This window comes from Epinephelus fuscoguttatus, linkage group LG21 (assembly GCF_011397635.1).
Source record: "Epinephelus fuscoguttatus linkage group LG21, E.fuscoguttatus.final_Chr_v1".
In the NCBI taxonomy this organism is placed as follows: Eukaryota; Metazoa; Chordata; class Actinopteri; order Perciformes; family Serranidae; genus Epinephelus; species Epinephelus fuscoguttatus.
The window spans coordinates 31,685,716-31,702,999 of record NC_064772.1 but is presented as its reverse complement, the minus strand read 5'-3'; the positions used below and the strand labels follow the sequence as shown (position 1 = coordinate 31,702,999).

Genomic DNA, 17,284 nt, shown 5'->3' with positions numbered 1-17,284 from the left:
ATGATTGTGATATGTTGTGTAAATATGTTGGCGAGTCCTAATGCTTATAGTGGCTGTAATCATGAGATCAGTAAACTGTGCTCGCTGCTTGTTCAATATTAAACAGCAATATCCGTAATTCATCCACGCAGCCTTGACAGTTAGTGAGCAAACTGAGGAGAAGCTCGACACAGTAATCAATCAATAAAACTAATCAGATTCAACAAAATGAGCTGTGGTTGAAAACTACTTTTGATTAATTTAAGTAACTAAATTTAATTTAGTTTAGTTCAATTTAGTTAGTTTAGTTGGATTTGTTTCAGTTAGTTAAGCTTAGCGTAGCTTACTTTCATTTAACTCTATTTAATTTAGTTTAGATAAGTTTTGTCGTGTTTTGTTTTAGTTTAGTTGGGTTTGTTTAGTTCAGTTTCGCTTATCTTATCTTAATCAAATTAAATAAGATTAAATTAAATTAGTTTAGTTTAATTTAATTAGTTTAGTGTGGTTTAGTTTAGCTTAGCTTAATTTAATTTAATGTAATTTAATGTAGTTAAGTTTAGTTTTGTTTTAGTTTAGTTTAATTTAAGTAGTTTAGTTGGTTAGTTAAGCTTATCTTAGCTTAATTTAATCTAATTTAATTGAACTTAATCTAATGTCTTTTAGTTTTAGTGTAGTTTAATTTAAGCAGTTTACTTGGGTTTGATTAGTTTAGCTCAGCTTAATTTAATTTAGTTTCATTTAGTTGAGTTGCACCTTCCCTTTTTATATTCATTGTTTTGCTCCATACCCTCCAGATTTATGAAATCTTTCAAATGTTTTTTTGTCTTTCAAGTGTCATTTTCAAAACTGTTCAACAAATTAACTTCTTTGAATGTTAAACATCTTTGTTTTGCGTTTATTCTTATCTCTGTTTTTGTAAACATACAAGTTACTTTTGGTTCACACTGACATTTTACGTCATATATTAATTATGCAGCTGTAAAGTTCACCAAATCTCTTTATCTGAGAGCATGTGAGTTAAAAAAAATGAAGGTTGGTTCATGATAATCAACTGTTTACATTCTTATAGCTCTCTTCTGTAGCAAAATAAATGGATTTGTGTATGTTCTGTATGTGTATCCTGTAACCTCCACACAGCAGGTAATGTATGGAGCTACAAATGTGTGATAACATATATGTAATGAGTTTAGATTGAAGACGTCTTTTGTTTTGTGCAATAGTGCAGTCGACGTCAACATGTTTGTTTTTACATGATTTAGATGTGGTTTCCAGCAGTTTGTGGTCTACCACAACTCTGAAATATGAACTTTCATAAACTCTTTTTATTGCAACTTTATCTAACATAAATGTTACTGGGTTACTGGGTCAGGTTATTTGTGGTCATTCAGACACTAGCAAGAGGACAATGGCAGTGTCCATGTGTCCAAGATGCATCAGCACTATGACAGGGGCCTCACAGATAAAATCAAGTAGCTAAAGGATTTCCCTGCTACTCTCTACCGTATGTTGAGGCCCTCTCCTGCGAGGTCAAACTGTGAAAAACAGCGAGCAGAGTCAACTGGCTTTCCTTTAAACAAAGACGTTTACTGTGCAACAATGTGTGTGAGAGCTCTCTTTCCAGTCATTACCTCTCAAGTACATGCGATTATGGACAAACAGACTTTCTTAATAATCTTACATATAGCGCACAACACACTCCATGTATTGTGCGACTGGTTACGGTGACTGGTTACAGCCAGGGGGTCACACACTGTCATGGCACAGAGCTATATTGTCTTAACTCCAACCCTTCAACCCTGGGAAGTCAAGTGACTGCAGCTAAAAGTGGCTTATTCTCATTCACATGACCACATAGGAAAGAGTTAGCTGTGCACCCACTGACATGGAAAGCACCACTGTCAGAGTAACCCCAGATTGCGTAAACACAACAAATGCTTGTAGACACATGTATCCTGGTAGCAGTAGATAGAGTGATAATAAAATCAAAAGAATTCACATAAATAAGAGCTTTACGGGCTGCCGTTGGTGCGTTTGATCCAGGGAACCAGCATGGCGCTCACACTCCTCTGTGTGGTCACGCTCATTGGCACTCCAGCCCAACAGCACAAATTGATTTTATTGCCGCAGACAGAGAGCGAGAGAGAAAAAGGCAACTCTTTGGAAAATACATAGCGCTTTATGATGAACATCTGGAAATCCCCTCTCACGGAGTGGCGGGGAGGGAGCGAGAGAAAACATGCCAGCTCTAATTGTGTGTGTTGGCTTGGGGGCTACGTGATAGACAGGAGTTTTCATGTCCTGGTCATTATTCCATTAAGGAGGAGCCGGGGGTTCGAGGACTGACCTCGGCATTGTCATTACAGGCGCTCACGGCAGACATACCTGAGCTCAGACTCCAACACCCCAGAGACAAGCCAGGGGTCAGACTCGCACAGAGGGAGCCTCACACCTCACGCTGCTCCGTGTGCTCCTTCTGTGCCTGGTCCTCATTACGGTGATCATTTTAAAGCACATTTGCTGTTTCCCCCCAAAGAGGTACTGTAACAGCCGTCTGTTTGGAAGTGGGAGGATATTGAGTAGTATTGAGCAAAAATAACTCAATCAAATAAATATACTATTTTAAGATGGGCAGGCTGTTAATTTTTATTACTCTTGTATGCTGTGTGAACTCACACTACGCCTCTTAATGGGCCTCTCTGCTGAGCCAGAACCTGCGACTTTCCTGCTCAACTGTACGGATAAATCAACCAGCCACAACATGGAGTTCACACAGAATGTCAGTTTCGTCCACTAACAATTCCAATAAAGTTCATTCAAACAAGACGAATCCCTAACCAAAGGAAAGGAAGAAAATAACAATAAAATTATGGATACACAGATGTAGACAGTCTGTCTGTTGTGCAGCGGAGCTCAGTTTTATACCACAGAAGTTTTAAGACTACAGTTTTACCCACATGTAAAACGCTCTCATGGGTTTACACGACACCATCACAATGACGTTGCAGTAACAATCAAAAGTACATATTATTTAACTGCTCAGTCCAGAAACAGAATACTCTGCCTTCTGTCCCAGGCCTGGCAAAGAAATTGAGCCACAAAAAGGTTCCACTTCTGATCATCCCACCAAAAGAAATCAACATAGATGGAGGTCATCTTACTGAAAGGAACATTCCTTATGTCTTCATATACAGAACAGTGAAACAGGAAGTGAACCTCATTCTAAACTTCACCTCAATTACACAACAAACAAATTCTGTTAACGTGTCCATGTGGTGTTTCAAAAAATGCTAAAAGACATGAGAGAAATTAGCAGTCAATGCAATGGCTGATCATTTCCGCCTTGGAACTGCAGTGCACCAATGACAGTCTTAAAAACATGGATTCAGACAGCCTGGGTTTCATACGTCACAAAGCTAAGGAACCAATCACATCCACGCGGTGGGGACTTCCATATCGTTAGCATAGCGCTACGACAAAATGAGAGGTAACATATCGTGAATAAGGTTTATCGAACATCAGCGACACATTATGAGATGATAGAGAAGTCAAACTGAAGGCTCATGTTATTGATTACTGCTAAGTTTCTAACGTAGACAAAGATGAGCAGAATCGAAGGTGAGCAGGTAGGCTAGAGCTGCAGGCTAGGAGCTGAGGGGCGAGTAGAGAACAGCAGGGACTAACTCGCATATTCATAATTCTGCACATACTAAATGAGGCAAAGGTGTAGAGATACAGCTAAACCCAGTTCAGGCCAATGATTCGCAACGGGACGAAACCGTTTTAGAACCCTGCAGAGAGAAGTTGCAGTGGTGTGAACCAGCCGGTCTGAGCTCGCCTCAAGCCAGCTGATGGTGTCACCTACAACTCATCACCTGTATACACACTACATCGCATTTTTTTTTTACCTTCAACAACAAATGCACGTGGTTACATTTAGCCAACAAAGGCATGTAGTTTGGGTTTAGGAAACAAGAACATGGTTTGGCCTTACAGTCCGATGGGGATGCAAATACCAGCCTCCTGGGTCAAAGTCAGTGGTTGTTGGACCCATCCACCGACCCTCCCATCTGCCCCACACAGACTTTTCACCACCTTAACTGCCATTGTTGTCTCGCCACATTTCCTCCAGATGCCACTGGGCACAATTGCACAATAATGGCAACCGGCTGCTTATCATGGCGACATGAATGGATGGCTTTTTTCTTCGGTGTCTGATGCTGGAAGTCACCACCCAAGCGCCGATATTCAACGACTTGGGACTGAGACTGGGTTGTCTTGAAACCGCTTGATGAAGCAGTCTTACCTCTATGTCTATTCTGCTGCCTTTAATCATAAACATATTGTAGTTCTGAACATTTGCATTTCCATGGTAACTGATCAGACATTATGTGCTGATGAAGATCATGCAATATGATTGAAAGCTCCAGAACAGCCACTAAATGGGTGTGAGTCGCTTTGACAATGATTGAACCCCCCCCCCCCCCCCGAAAAAACAAAACAAAACAGAAATCTACATTTCTATTACATCTGGGAACCTGGGAAACTCCATCTGCCGATCAGGCTCATGTGACATGATCCACAACAGCTACTAAATGGACCTTGAGGTGAGAGTATTTGTCGGTATTACTTTAATCACAATATTTGGATAAGTGATGGAGCAGATCTGAGCCGGCGCTGTCTGTTTTTATAACAAATATGCAGTGTAAATATTACAACCCAGTCATGCCTCGAGATGCCAGCAGCTGCTGCTGTTCTGGCTTGTAGATCTGTGTGGAAGCCATTACGCTGTAACCTTGAGCACTCAGGGACAACGCGCATCAAAGTGCAGTTTTGCAGACTTTGATGTTGTAGGCATTTAACTGCCTTCTCGAGCATCTTGCCTTTTCATGGTTACATTCACTGAATGTTTTGAGTGGAGGTCACAGAGGTTTCACTTTCATCACTGCGGACAACGCTCGGCAATGACTCAGAGCAAAATCCACGTTGAAAACGAGATCAATTTCTGTACAAAAAGTAGCCTTAATAGTTGGGAACATAACACAGCCACAAGGTTGTGTTTTCAGTGTGGGTCAAAAAATGCTAGTGTCATCCCCATTACCTCTACCTACACTTATGAAACCCACAGTTGAATGCAACAAGTTCATTTTCTGAAAGTTATACAGAGTTTTTAGTTTCAAAGCAGTCTATAAATATGTAGTTAAATGGAAACTGCAGGTTTAGAATTAAAGTTTATTTATACCTCATGACCCTGCCTCTGTCTGCTGATCACTGAAGCTTTTTTATTCCTTGTCTTTTCTGTTTGCCTAGACACTCAATGTCACATTTTTCTTTCCACAGTTGCCCCTAGTTTCATATCAAAATGCTTGCCCCATTCGCCTTGAATAGAGCCATATCTATCCTGTATTCGGATGACACTAAAACAGGATTTCCCTCGAGTTCCTCTAATCAGTGTCAACACATAGCACGGGCACGCCTGCATCTTTTCTAACAAGCTCTGCCATTGTGAGTCCTTGTTTGCAGGACTAAAATAACATGAAAGAGGACTAATAAAATAGACTTCAATACTCCCGGGCAGGCCTTATATCTTATTACCAGTGGAGTAGCGGGGGTATGCTCAACAATGTCAACAATCACAAGCAATTAGGAGCTCAGAGGCTCAGAGAGAAAAGACTGAGACTGCTTAGCGCTGAACAAACAGTTAACATCTCATTCTGTGAGTGAGAAAGGAAAGACAGAGAGATTAAGAAAACAGCAGAGAGAGAGAGAGAGATGTCCGCTTTCTGTGATTTCAAACCATCAGCAGGACCAACACTGTAGGAAATCCAGAGCAAATAAAGTCTGCCTCCCTTTGTGTGCAGTTATGTCTAACCCAAACTCATTTGGACAAAAACAGCAGACGATCCCTGCCACATCACACCTCCGCTCCGGGCCAATTTAATTGACAAACTGACACTGATAATTCTCCAGAAAATTGGATGCCAAATATTTTAACTTTCAAGGTCTGACATTTTGACCCATAATTTAGGAAATAGCTCCTCTTGGTGTAACAATTAGCCGTCTTTCTTCTACAACCAGGTCAGGAAAGTCACAGGACAAATGAAGCTGTCTGTCTTGAGCTATTACACCGCAAAAATATACAAATATTTGACCTCTAACTTTTTCCTGCTTGATTATACAAGTTCACTCAGGAACACTTTAGTCAAAGAGAACTTTATTTCCATTTGCAGTATCATATTTGGCAGTATGGCTCTGTTCTGGGGCCCCTCTGCCTTTCCTCGGGCCTACAAAGAAAGCCTCCTCCACACGCCTATGTGGAAAGCATAAGGCGGAGAGAGGACACCTCTCTACCCTTCCACGTGCCTGCATGGAAAACCATAAGGCAGGGAAAGCACATCTGCCTGCCCTTCCACATGCAAAGGAGGAAAGCCTGAGACAGAGAGGCAAACCTCCCTGCCCTTCTATGTGCCTACTAGGAAAGCAGCAGCAAAGACCCCACAGGAACAGAACAGAGCAGCATCAATGACAAACAGAAATGACATTGATAAATCAGACACAGCATGAAAAGGAGGAGCTGCGGTGGAGGCAGGTTGCAAAGCAGCTTGCAGAGGAAGCAGCAACAGTAGGAAGGCCAGTGCAGTTTAAATAGGGCACCATGAATGAGATTCACCAATTGGTTGGGCTGTCTGAGATCAGCTGATGTAGCTGGGATGTGAGCTGAGCTTGACATCGTGTCCTGCCTGAACTAACGGTCAATTTTTGCTCTATTATTGTGAGGTCATAGTTAAAAATAAAGAGGGCCTTAAATTAAGTGTCAACCAATCAGTTATACCAGTCCAAACAAAGTAAGAAGTTAGAGTTGAGTAATGACTGCGAGTGCAAGTTAAGATCGTCAGTGATATAACAGGGTATGTGGAAAGATGAAAGTGTTTCTTTATTTAAACTCTAGGCACAGTTGCGCAGCAGGAAGGAATATGAGATCAGGTCTGAATGAATTAACAAAGGAATTAACTTGATTACATTTTTCCAATTATGAAGAGTAAATCCCATTGTTGGTACAGATCAATCATGGCAGAGGAGAACGGCTTAAAAAAACTATCAAATTCTTAATTTAAAAATTCTTAATTCAAAAATCCCTTTAATCAACTCTAATGAAAATGAACAGTGTGCCTCACTGTTTCACTTTCTCTCCCCTCACTTTGCCTCAAAGTCCTGAATAGTCACTTGTCATCGAGTGTCCCTCCTTGTTCGTCTCCTCTCCTCCTTCCTGCCATAAGTGTGTCAAATTTCCAAGACAGAATAGGCACAGACAGAAATGAGTAATTAGCAATTAGTTCCAGGTCAAAGGTTGGACTGGGGAATTAGATATCAGTCAGAAATTTGGCAGAAGTTGGGACTGGAGCCGAAAGTTTTAGCGACATGAGTCAGACAGTTTGGCAGGCGCAGGACACTGACGGTCCAAAAGGATGACGGTGTCAGACGATTGAGGCACTTTATGGAACCATGCAAAGTTAATGTTGTGCTGTATGGGCTTCATGCTGCGTTATATGAATTATTATTCAGTTCATAAGTAAGACTTTTATCATAGTTAATCCCAGGACGCAGGAATTTATGACTCTACTTTATTGCAGTCTGTGAATACATATAACAAAATGTCTTCTGGGAATGATCTCAGGGAACAATCCATATTTTTGCTCATTGGTTATTTTTTTCAGTTTGTATCTCTAACATCAGTTGGAAAGAAAAATATACACTATAATATTTTCATCTACTATGTATTTGATGAAATGAACTGGGTAATCGCTGTAGTCATCAGCAGAATATCAATAACATAAGGTATTAGGTTTGTAGCAACAGTGAAAAACTAAAATCCTATTCACCCAATATTTTCAGGCTGTTTTCCAGAGTAGTGCCAACTCTGATCAAAGTAAGGTCATGACACAAGTAGATAGTCAAAGAAAAAGAATCAAGTTCTGCAGAAATAAAACTATTTGAGTGTAAGAAATCCATTAAGCAACTGGGAGCTTTGGAGATAATCTGAGTCCAGCAGTGCATCAGGGGGAATCGCTCTAAGAGCTCTGAGTGTACAGTATTTTGGAGTATGTGTATCTGGGTCTGTGCAGCTCAGCGCCACTCTGCTGGAGCGCAGCAGCTCCTATCGGCCACTCACCCAGGACTGGCTGAAGCTGTAGGTGTGCCTGTGGTCGTTGAGGTCATCGTCCTGCCTGGCCTGCTGGAACTCGTGCCTCAGCCTTTGTATCCGGTCGTGGTTACTGGGAGCCATCTGACTGCTGGGAGACAGAGCGAAAAACAGGAGGTGAGAAAGCGGAAGGAGTTGTTTTGAATCCAGATAGCACACTTAGGGGTCATATTTGAGCAGGGCCTGACTCAGAAATAATACCTAACACATTCCTCTAGCTACAGTGTTGTTACTGATGCTTTTTCATATTCAAATAATTCACTTGACCACATTAACACAGCCTCTAAATTGTGTTGAGGACCCCTTGATCTGACAGTTATGATTCCCCCTTGCATACCTTACTGACATCTCCATGTGCTTTCTCTTCCCACCCTTCCTCCTCCCAGCCTTTGCTCCTGAACATCCCTATAACTGAAAGTGTCCCTTGTGCACCGTTGTGAGTGATGCATGTCTCTTTTAGACTGCAGGAGAATGTTGGCCTTTTATGGTACGCAGTCATTAAACACTGTGGAAAACCCTCATTTACATCCCCTTCATTAAAGAGCTTTGAGGAGCCTGTCAATAGGAATCAATAGCCTTCCCTCAGCTTAATCAGGCTCTCCTTTTATCACCAGCTACAGAGGCAGCACATGACAAAATGCATAATTATGGTGAGACAACCAGGCTTGATAATAGGCCTGTATTTATGCATACCACTGGGATGAAAGTGACCAAAGGTTAGGAATTTGTGCTGGGAGGGGTTGGGAGCTCGGGGATATAGGGGAGTAGGATAGAAGGAAAGAGAGATAAAGGTAGGAGGTTTGTTCTCGGGGATGGTGCCGAGTGAAAAAGGGAAAGGTTAATCAAGAGCATGTGAGAGAAGAGGAAGAAACCAAGTCAGGCAGGACCTGTTACCCTGTCATTCTGTGCGTCCTCCTGAGGAGCACTTACAGGTGGCACGCCAGCGGTGGAAGTGATTGCTTATTTGGGCCCCGAGGATTCTGGGCGCAATTATGGTGATAATTGCAGATTAGAATGAGCACATCCTTCTGATGATAATGGGCAATAGGACATGCTGCCAATCAAGCTTCATTAAAAGCACAATAAATAGCAGCTCATAAAGGATGAGCGGATCCTGGTGCATGCCCCTGAGTAGCACTTGGCGAGACACGGTTATGGTGTTATTCGTACTGCCTGATCAAAATCAATTGTATTAGTTATAGTCCATTTGATTCCTATAGCTTTATGTGTGTGGGAGCACAGGGAGCATACATTAGGCCTTTTATGTGGATGTGGGCAATTAAGTGGCTCATTGGGGTGTGAGGAGGGTGTGGGGAGATGGTGAAGTCCTTCTATTACTGTTCATTACAAAATCAATGTTCCCTTTATATTGGCATGAGGTTGCTTAAATAGCATATGCAATGTTAAAGAAATTAAATGACTTAATTGTAGTCTATAAACAACAGAGCTACACTGACTGTATGCACACAGAGGCTCTATGTGAAGTTCAGAGCGTACGAGCTATCTGGACACGTTTCTCAGCATGGACGTGGCTGTGCCGCTAATGGTGCTAACTCCATAAACAGTGTCGATAGAGCTTAAGGTGTTAACTACGTGGGAACCAGGGGGGGTGCAAGGCTTTGACAATGACGCTGTCCCAGCATCAGCGGTAACTGCTTTGAGTGCAGTGCAAAGTGGTGTCAATAAGCTAGCCAGTGGAATCTGCAACTGTATAAAAAAGATGGACAACATGACAACTCCTCAAAATCCCCCCCCTGGTGGCTGGCTGCAGTAAAGGTCATAAAGCCTGCTCCCTCCATGTAAGTAGATTGGACATGGAACAAATTAAAACACTGGAGAAGTGGTTCCCAACCGGTCCAGCCACGGCGTCCAGATTTCACCTTAGTCATTAGTTCAAGGTCCCACAGTTTAATACATTCAGCGTCATACTTGTATTTGGCCATGTCATTGAGCTAGTTTTCTGTCTCTGTCAAGTAGCTAATGATTCATTCAGAATGGGCTTGCAATCTACTTTTGGACAGCGCAGGTTCAAATTTGGTTTAATTAGTTATCTGACACTGTAGAAATGGGGTTTGACATCTTGATTCACGGCTCTGTGTTTGTGACGGTTGTTTATGTGGGAACTCGACACCGTGGAGATCGCTACTGCGCAGACTCTGGCTCCAAGAGATGTCACCAGCACAAAAGGGCAGTGACTGTATCCCAGATATTTTGGCTTCATTTTTGCACAGTGTGGTGAGCGGAGATGTGTTGTCCATCTTTATATGTAGTCTATGGCACTAACGTGCATGTGTGATCGAGACGGCTTACCACAACAAACAACAGAGAAGCTTGGAGTACAACACACAGAGGTAGTGGGACGTCACCCTCTGCTCGGATTCACCCAAATCTGCTACCTTTCATCATAAAACCTTTTATTTCTTTTAACTAATGACACATGTATGTGAAAGTATTATCAGCTGTTCCTGTATGAATATCAATGCCACGTATACCATATGCTCATTGAGTGCATCTGTTGAATTTCAAAACACCATTTAACCCAAAGGTTTCCAGATTTCCCCAAAGACGTGTTCTAAGAAAGTGCGTGCACCTCACACGGAACATACACTGCACAGCATGCAATTAAAAAGAAAAAGAAGCAAAACACATCTGCAATTCTGAATTAATTTTCCTCACTTCAGATATACGCCTGCTAATGCATATGTTGAAATACAGCACATGCCATCTTTCTTTCTCGAGAGAGAGAGACTAGAAAAGACCGAACACAGATCTGGGAAGTCCAATGTATGCAATTAGTTTAATCCCTGAGGCTGGTCAAAGAGAAAACCAGGCTGACTCCAAACAAACAGCATCGTAAATTTTTCTCTTTGACCCTCCAGGGAGGGTCAGTGCTAGCATCAGCATCTCAAACATGCACCACTGGGCGAGGGGAACCAGAAGGGGCAGTGGGAGCCAGCTGGGGTTCCAGAAAAAGGGCCACAACCCAGGCGATAAACAAGACTACTTGAGTCCATATACTCACTAGGACCTATTGCCCTTCTCTCACCCACTAAAGCATCAATCTAAGAAAGGGGGTCGGCCCGTATATTACCAAATTTCTGCACAGTGTGTGACAGATGAAGTGCTGGGGAGTGGAATGGGAGAAGATCAGCGAAGACAAGATCTCCAGCAAATTAAAGACCTAGCAGCAAGGCACTTCAATATACTTTTCAAAGTGCTGCAAATGGAAATTGCATCGCGTATAGGGACTGGGAGTGGGCTAGGATTTAACGAGGGGTGAATTTGTCATGGCAGTTCAAAGGAGGCCTGTGCAATATCTAGATTATCTGCAGGGGCTTCTCCCCTTGGTCCTCCGCCCACCATGGGGGCACAGAGATGATGGGATTCTTGGAAAACACTTCATGGAATTCTCCAGTGTAAATATATTCATATGGTGAGGAAAAAAAAGCTGAGGAAGAGCAGGAATCAAGGCACCACTATCACTGTAACAGCCGGTAGCAGGCCTGTCTCAATATATAAAGAAGATGGATTCAGCCGCCTTCCCTGAGAACTCCCCAAATGCTCGAGCACCTCAATGTGTAATTAGTCAGCATGATCGTTGCTGGCTGCATCAGGTGTCACCGCTTATAAATTCCCCTGTGAATACATCAACGTCTGTAATGGGCCTGAAGAACAAGAGCTGTGAGAAAAGACTGGGGGGGAAGAAACTGGTGGTAATTTACGTCAGCAGACCACCTCAGCAATTAGGATGAATGTGTCATCCCAGCCAGCAATGGATGGCTGTGAGGGAATATGAATGAGTGCTGCTCATCAGTTTGCTATAAGCCATGTGTTTGTGCATAAGGGAAAAAGGTCACAGGTTGTGTAAGTGTACTCAGGGGTACAGGCAGGCTGTCTGCATCACGATCATATGAGCTCACGGGGCTCTGTCCCAGAGCTGTTTTTCTCCCCCTGAAAGGCCTCTTTTAAAATGTGAGTCAGTGGAAAATGGGATGCTGCCTATAAAGTAATTAAAAAACATGCAGATAAAGTATCCATATGCCACAGCCTTTTCACAGCCAGCATCTTCATTCTGTCCTGTATAATGAGATTTGCTCAAAATTCATCTGTGTGTTCGCAGGCTGAAATGTCAGCACTTGGCCTCTCAGGTTGGCTCCCAAATGCATGCGAGCACACACCCCTGCAAACACAGCCTGCAACACGTAGACGCAGAGACACACACACACACACACACTCTCCCTCCCTCCGTCTCTCTGCTCCTCACTTTACAGACACTTGTATTCTGTAAAGTCACACCACCGCTGTATTTATAGCTTTATTCTGAAAGCTTATTAGGAGAGGTGAACTTGTGAATTCACAGGCTCGCAGAGTCAGGTCAAACAACAAGGATTCAGGTCCATGTGAACAATAACAGACCCCCTGCTGATCTCCTCCTCCTGCTGCTGCTCCTGCTCATCCTTTCTCTTATTAAGAAAGGATTATAAAAAGCAGTTAAGGTAGGAAAATGCCACGACGCAACAAAAAATAAGCCTAAAGCTTTTTGAACATGTGATGGATATAGCTTTGTGAGTGAATCTCACTTTATCGACAACTTATACAGGAACACTTGTGTTTTTAAAAACAAATGGCGTCCAAGTACCATCCCCATCCCACCTGTGTTTTCCAACCTGACCTGTTGACAGGGGTCATGAGCCCTCTAAAGCTGCAGTTGGGGGTATGTGGACGCCTGTCTGTGTAATAGTCATCCTTTGATCCGGGAGGATTTGGCAGATGTCTCACACACCACAAGGCTTAGGCCAAGGATGCAAACTATGGCACAGTCCTCCTGTTTGCTTCTGTTGGTGGTTCAAAGCCGCGCTGAGTCTCGGCATGCCCTATAAACACCGCCACTGGCTAATAAAGGAGTAATCCAATCACCGAGAGTGTAACACGGGTCATATGAACATACCTAAGGTCAGGGGCCAGCTCCAGCCAATCAGAGTGAGAGTGTTACAATCCTGGGGGAAACTTTCAGCACAAGTTTGACAGGAGTTCTGAGAGTTGTAGCAGACTTGTTCATTTCCAAGTAAAATGAAAAAGACTGAACTGTTGGGGCTTCGGTGTGACTTTAAAATCAGACGGTCTGTTATTTCTTATCTGATCACTGCTGATTGAAATTCCATCAGATTATCTGGTTTCTTGCTCCGGCCCCAGTATCTCCACGCAGCAGATGATGGGGCAGGCTTCTTAAGTTTGGGCCCTTTGGCAATCTTGCATCAAGTCAAAGGCTTGGCTCATCTTTATTCCATCGCCCCGTGGACTTTCATTTATTTCAAAGACAGAAAGATGAGGCAGTTTTTGGGGAGATGGACAGCCTTTGGGACCTACCGCGATGATAGAAAAAGATTAGATCTGCATTACCGCTGGTCATTTTCGAAGGGGAGAGGGACAAAGATAAGACGTTTTTTTTTAGAGTCTTCAGAGGAAATCAGCATATATCGGCCAATCTCGCCATGATTCTTGCAATCAAACGAAAGCATCTGAAGCATATACCCCTCTCCCGGCATTTTTTTTTTTCACTCTACATTTTACTCTCTTTCCCATCTTCATAAAAATATCTTCCACTTTTTTTTCTCTTGCCTCATCTCTCTCCTTTATTTCTGTCTTTTTTCCCCATATGTTTTATCTGTGAATGCCTCAATACTCCTTTGTGGATACAGGGATAGGTCATGAATTCCCTTCTGTCCCCCTCATCCTCTCCCACTAGCCTGGTAAGTGACAGCTGCAGGCTGGACAAAGGCCTGATAATACCCTGGATTTGTCAGGCTCTGACTTCACCCATGTCCTCCTGTGACTGATGCACTGACAGTGGCGCCTTGCCAGCTGAAAACCCCGCTGCTAGATGGGGGCTGTTGCTGTTGTAGAGCTGGGTTTGAATGTGTGTGTATCCATGGTGCCTTTCAGACTCCAAAGCAGCCCATATGGGGTCCTTGGGGGTCCTAAGAGGCCATCACATGGGATGTCTGCTTGCTCTGGTGGTGGCGTGACTGGGGAGTGTGGAGCTCTGATTAGCAAGGGAAAGAAGCAACGGCTGTAGAGCTCCAACAGGCTGTCCAGCATGGCTGGCCCCTGGTGTACCGTTCATCTCTTGCTTCCCTAGTGTGAGAAATGAAGAAACAGCTCTGCCCTGGAGGGAGCCACAGAGGCCCCTCGACTGAAAGAAAAAAAAACAAAAAAAAAAACACGGTTTACAGAAAACGAAGAAAAGAAGCAGTTCTTCAGCATTCTCTTTGTCTCTTTACAGAGCTATACCCTCAGTAATTCAAAGCCCTTTGCGTCTCAGCACACATGCAGCCTGCCGCCCTCTCTGCCCCAACCTCACCCCCAATTTGCTTTATTACCCCAAGGACACGTGCTACGACCTCTCTTCTTTACAAGGCATTACATTAAAACACCTCTTTCTTTCTTTATATTTCATTCTTCTGTTTGAGGGATTGCCAAAATACAGGTGCAAATGAGGAACCGGCCTTGCAGCTGTCTACATTTCGGGGAGACACAGCCGATGCCTTCTGCCCGGCCTTTTCACCGGCAAGTTTTATGGCTTCACTTGCAATGAGAATGCACTGAAACTGATCAAAGGCGCTTTTGTTTCTGCGTGCTGTGCTGTGTAGATGCATTACTTGTGGTAAGAAGGAAACAGGTGTGACCTTTTTTACAAAAGAGGAACTAAAAGTGCTTTTGGTTGTTTTAAAACTTCCAATATATGGTGTGTGGCTTTAATGCTGAAAAAGAAGGAGGCTGAGAAGGGAGTCTACAGGCCAGTGAGATGGCTTGAGGCGATGTTGTGGCAGAGCCAGCTGGACGGCCAGAACATTGTAGTAAATAAAAGTAAAAAAGAAAGATGGAAGCTCAGGTGCAGTCCAGAAATGGATCAATTATTCAACCGATCCTGTGCAGCTGCTCTGAGTCAGAGCGAAGGACAGACGGGAGGAGAGACAGGAGGTCACAGTGGCTGTCTGTGTGAAGCAAAGACAACTCACAGAGGCTGAGTTCAAAAAGTTTTCACTGTAAGACAAAGACTTTACATGTTTGACTGTAAAAACACAGTGCTCCAGTGTTTGTTCCTCTTGATTGTGTACTGTACAGTGCAGTCAATGGTTCACACAGGAGCAACCTTTACTCTGACCCTATTTTAGTCTTTATCATCCAGAGTGAAAATGCGTCTTTGAGAGTTGTTAGAAACAGACGGCACGTTGTGCACTGTTACATGGGCACAGTTTAAGATTTATATGGACGACAGACTCTGAGAACTTTCTTCACCTCAGTTGCTGGCAACTTTTCTGCAAGTTATTTTCTGGGAAGAAAGGAGCCAGCCAGCTCCTGACTGACAGCTGCGTCCTCCATGAAGAAAGAGATGAACTTTGAAGTTAAGGCTTGTAATCCCAATCCATTGATTCAGAAGCACTCGCTCACACTGTGTGAGAGGGAGAGCGAGACTAGGAGTATGGCTGGGACTGCATAATGTATTCACACAGGGCACAAACACACACTCGTACATGCATGCTGCACGTCATGGTAAGTTCAGAGCAGTGCCACTTCGTAATGAGACAAAGCTGCACTGCATGCTAATGATTAGAGCTAATCACGTGCCCAAACTTTGCAAGCGCACACAGAATTCCTTTGCTGCTGGATCGTGCCCCAGAACTCTAATACAGTAAATCTGTTATTTTCAAAGAAGCATATAAACAATATGAAAACACATGTGCGGCAGCCGCAGTCTCGCAGCAGGGTGAATAACTCTCATCGAATGTGATATTTTCATGTCTATGTCAGTACTGTGGGCTGTTGTGTTGAACAGAGGCATTTGACAAGTCAACATTCCTCTTTAGGGTAAGGAGAGTGAAGTGTGTAAATAAAGTGTGAAGGCAGTAGGCTAAAGTATCCATCTAAACAGGTTAGCTCAGCTTTTATGAGCCCATCAGGCCTTAAAGACAGCTTTTATGAGATATCAGCTGGCTTGACACTAAGAGGCCAGAGGAGAAGTGAGCTGGGGTATACTATATGACTTTGGCTTCCAGTATTCTCTTTTATGAACCCTGACACCAAAATATTTGGTCTAAGTATAGGTTGGCGCCGTGAAATATGAAATTGGTTGCTGTGTTTTGCATTAGGTGACCTCAAATAAATGTCCAGCGAGGCTGGTGTGCTGCAGCGACGAGTCACCTTTGCAGGTTTCTCTTTTTAAAGCAGCTCTCAAAAAGCCCAGAGAGGGCTGGAGAATTTGGCGGAAGTGCCGGCTAGACGATCGTTAGCACTTAGACAAGAAGGAGCCGAGTGGATCTTGAGATGGGTTTGTCCAGCCAAGTGTGGATGCCTCAAGTGCTCAGCGTATAACAGATGCCATGTCTGAAGTTTGACAACCTGCTTAGAGAAAGTGAAAAAACTGTTTTGAAATCAAGGGGAAGGAGGATGTCGGGGAAAAAAACGCAGAGCTAATTAACTTAAGTTTTGGAACTATGGAGTGTAAAATGAAAAAGAGGGAAGCTGCTCATTCTCCATGTGTCTTGGTGTGCTGCCACAGTCTCACAGAAACAGTCCTACAATCAGCTTCAACCTGCCTGGCCAGGTCCAACCGAGCTCATCTCACAGCTGTGTGACATTGCAGCCCCCTCTCCAAAACCCCTCCATCCCACTTGACTCACTTTTAAACTTTGCATTCTGAAACGGCCTCATCCTTCAGCTGCTCTCATGTGCTGGAATGCCCACAGGCAGCTTATTAGAGAGGCACAAGTTTTTCAAGCACAGCGTACCACAGCCTCAGCACAGTAGCAGGAAAACAGACAGGCTGGAGGGGAGCTTGGGGTGAGCCCCTACTAAAAAACCAGAGAATGGGATGGAATATTACTCACATGAAATAGTTGGTGATGTCAAACCTCATCCAGTCCACCATTTAAAACATCTCAGGTTTCAAGTGGCGGTAACTTGACCTTGCTCATGTCTGGGACGGCAACTGCATGTATCTTCCTGTGTTACCTAATACTGGAATCATCTAGGAGTTTGACTATGGTCAGTTTTTATGGCAAGTTCTACATAATTTCAAACTATCAATAATTTACTATTTTCCACAGT

General features: G+C 43.4%; 1 protein-coding gene across 7 annotated transcripts in view; it reads right to left on the bottom strand.

Annotated features, from left to right (window-relative positions):
* Positions 1-17,284, bottom strand: part of LOC125881571 (partitioning defective 3 homolog) — a 420,073-nt gene that overhangs the window by 14,816 nt on the left and 387,973 nt on the right. For 6 of the 7 annotated variants that reach the window (XM_049564734.1, XM_049564733.1, XM_049564740.1 and 3 more), the window contains one exon: positions 8,147-8,267. In XM_049564734.1, coding sequence (XP_049420691.1) covers positions 8,147-8,267 — 121 coding nt within the window. The remainder of the gene's footprint in view (positions 1-8,146; positions 8,268-17,284) is intronic. The other variant, XM_049564735.1, reaches the window with a different exon arrangement.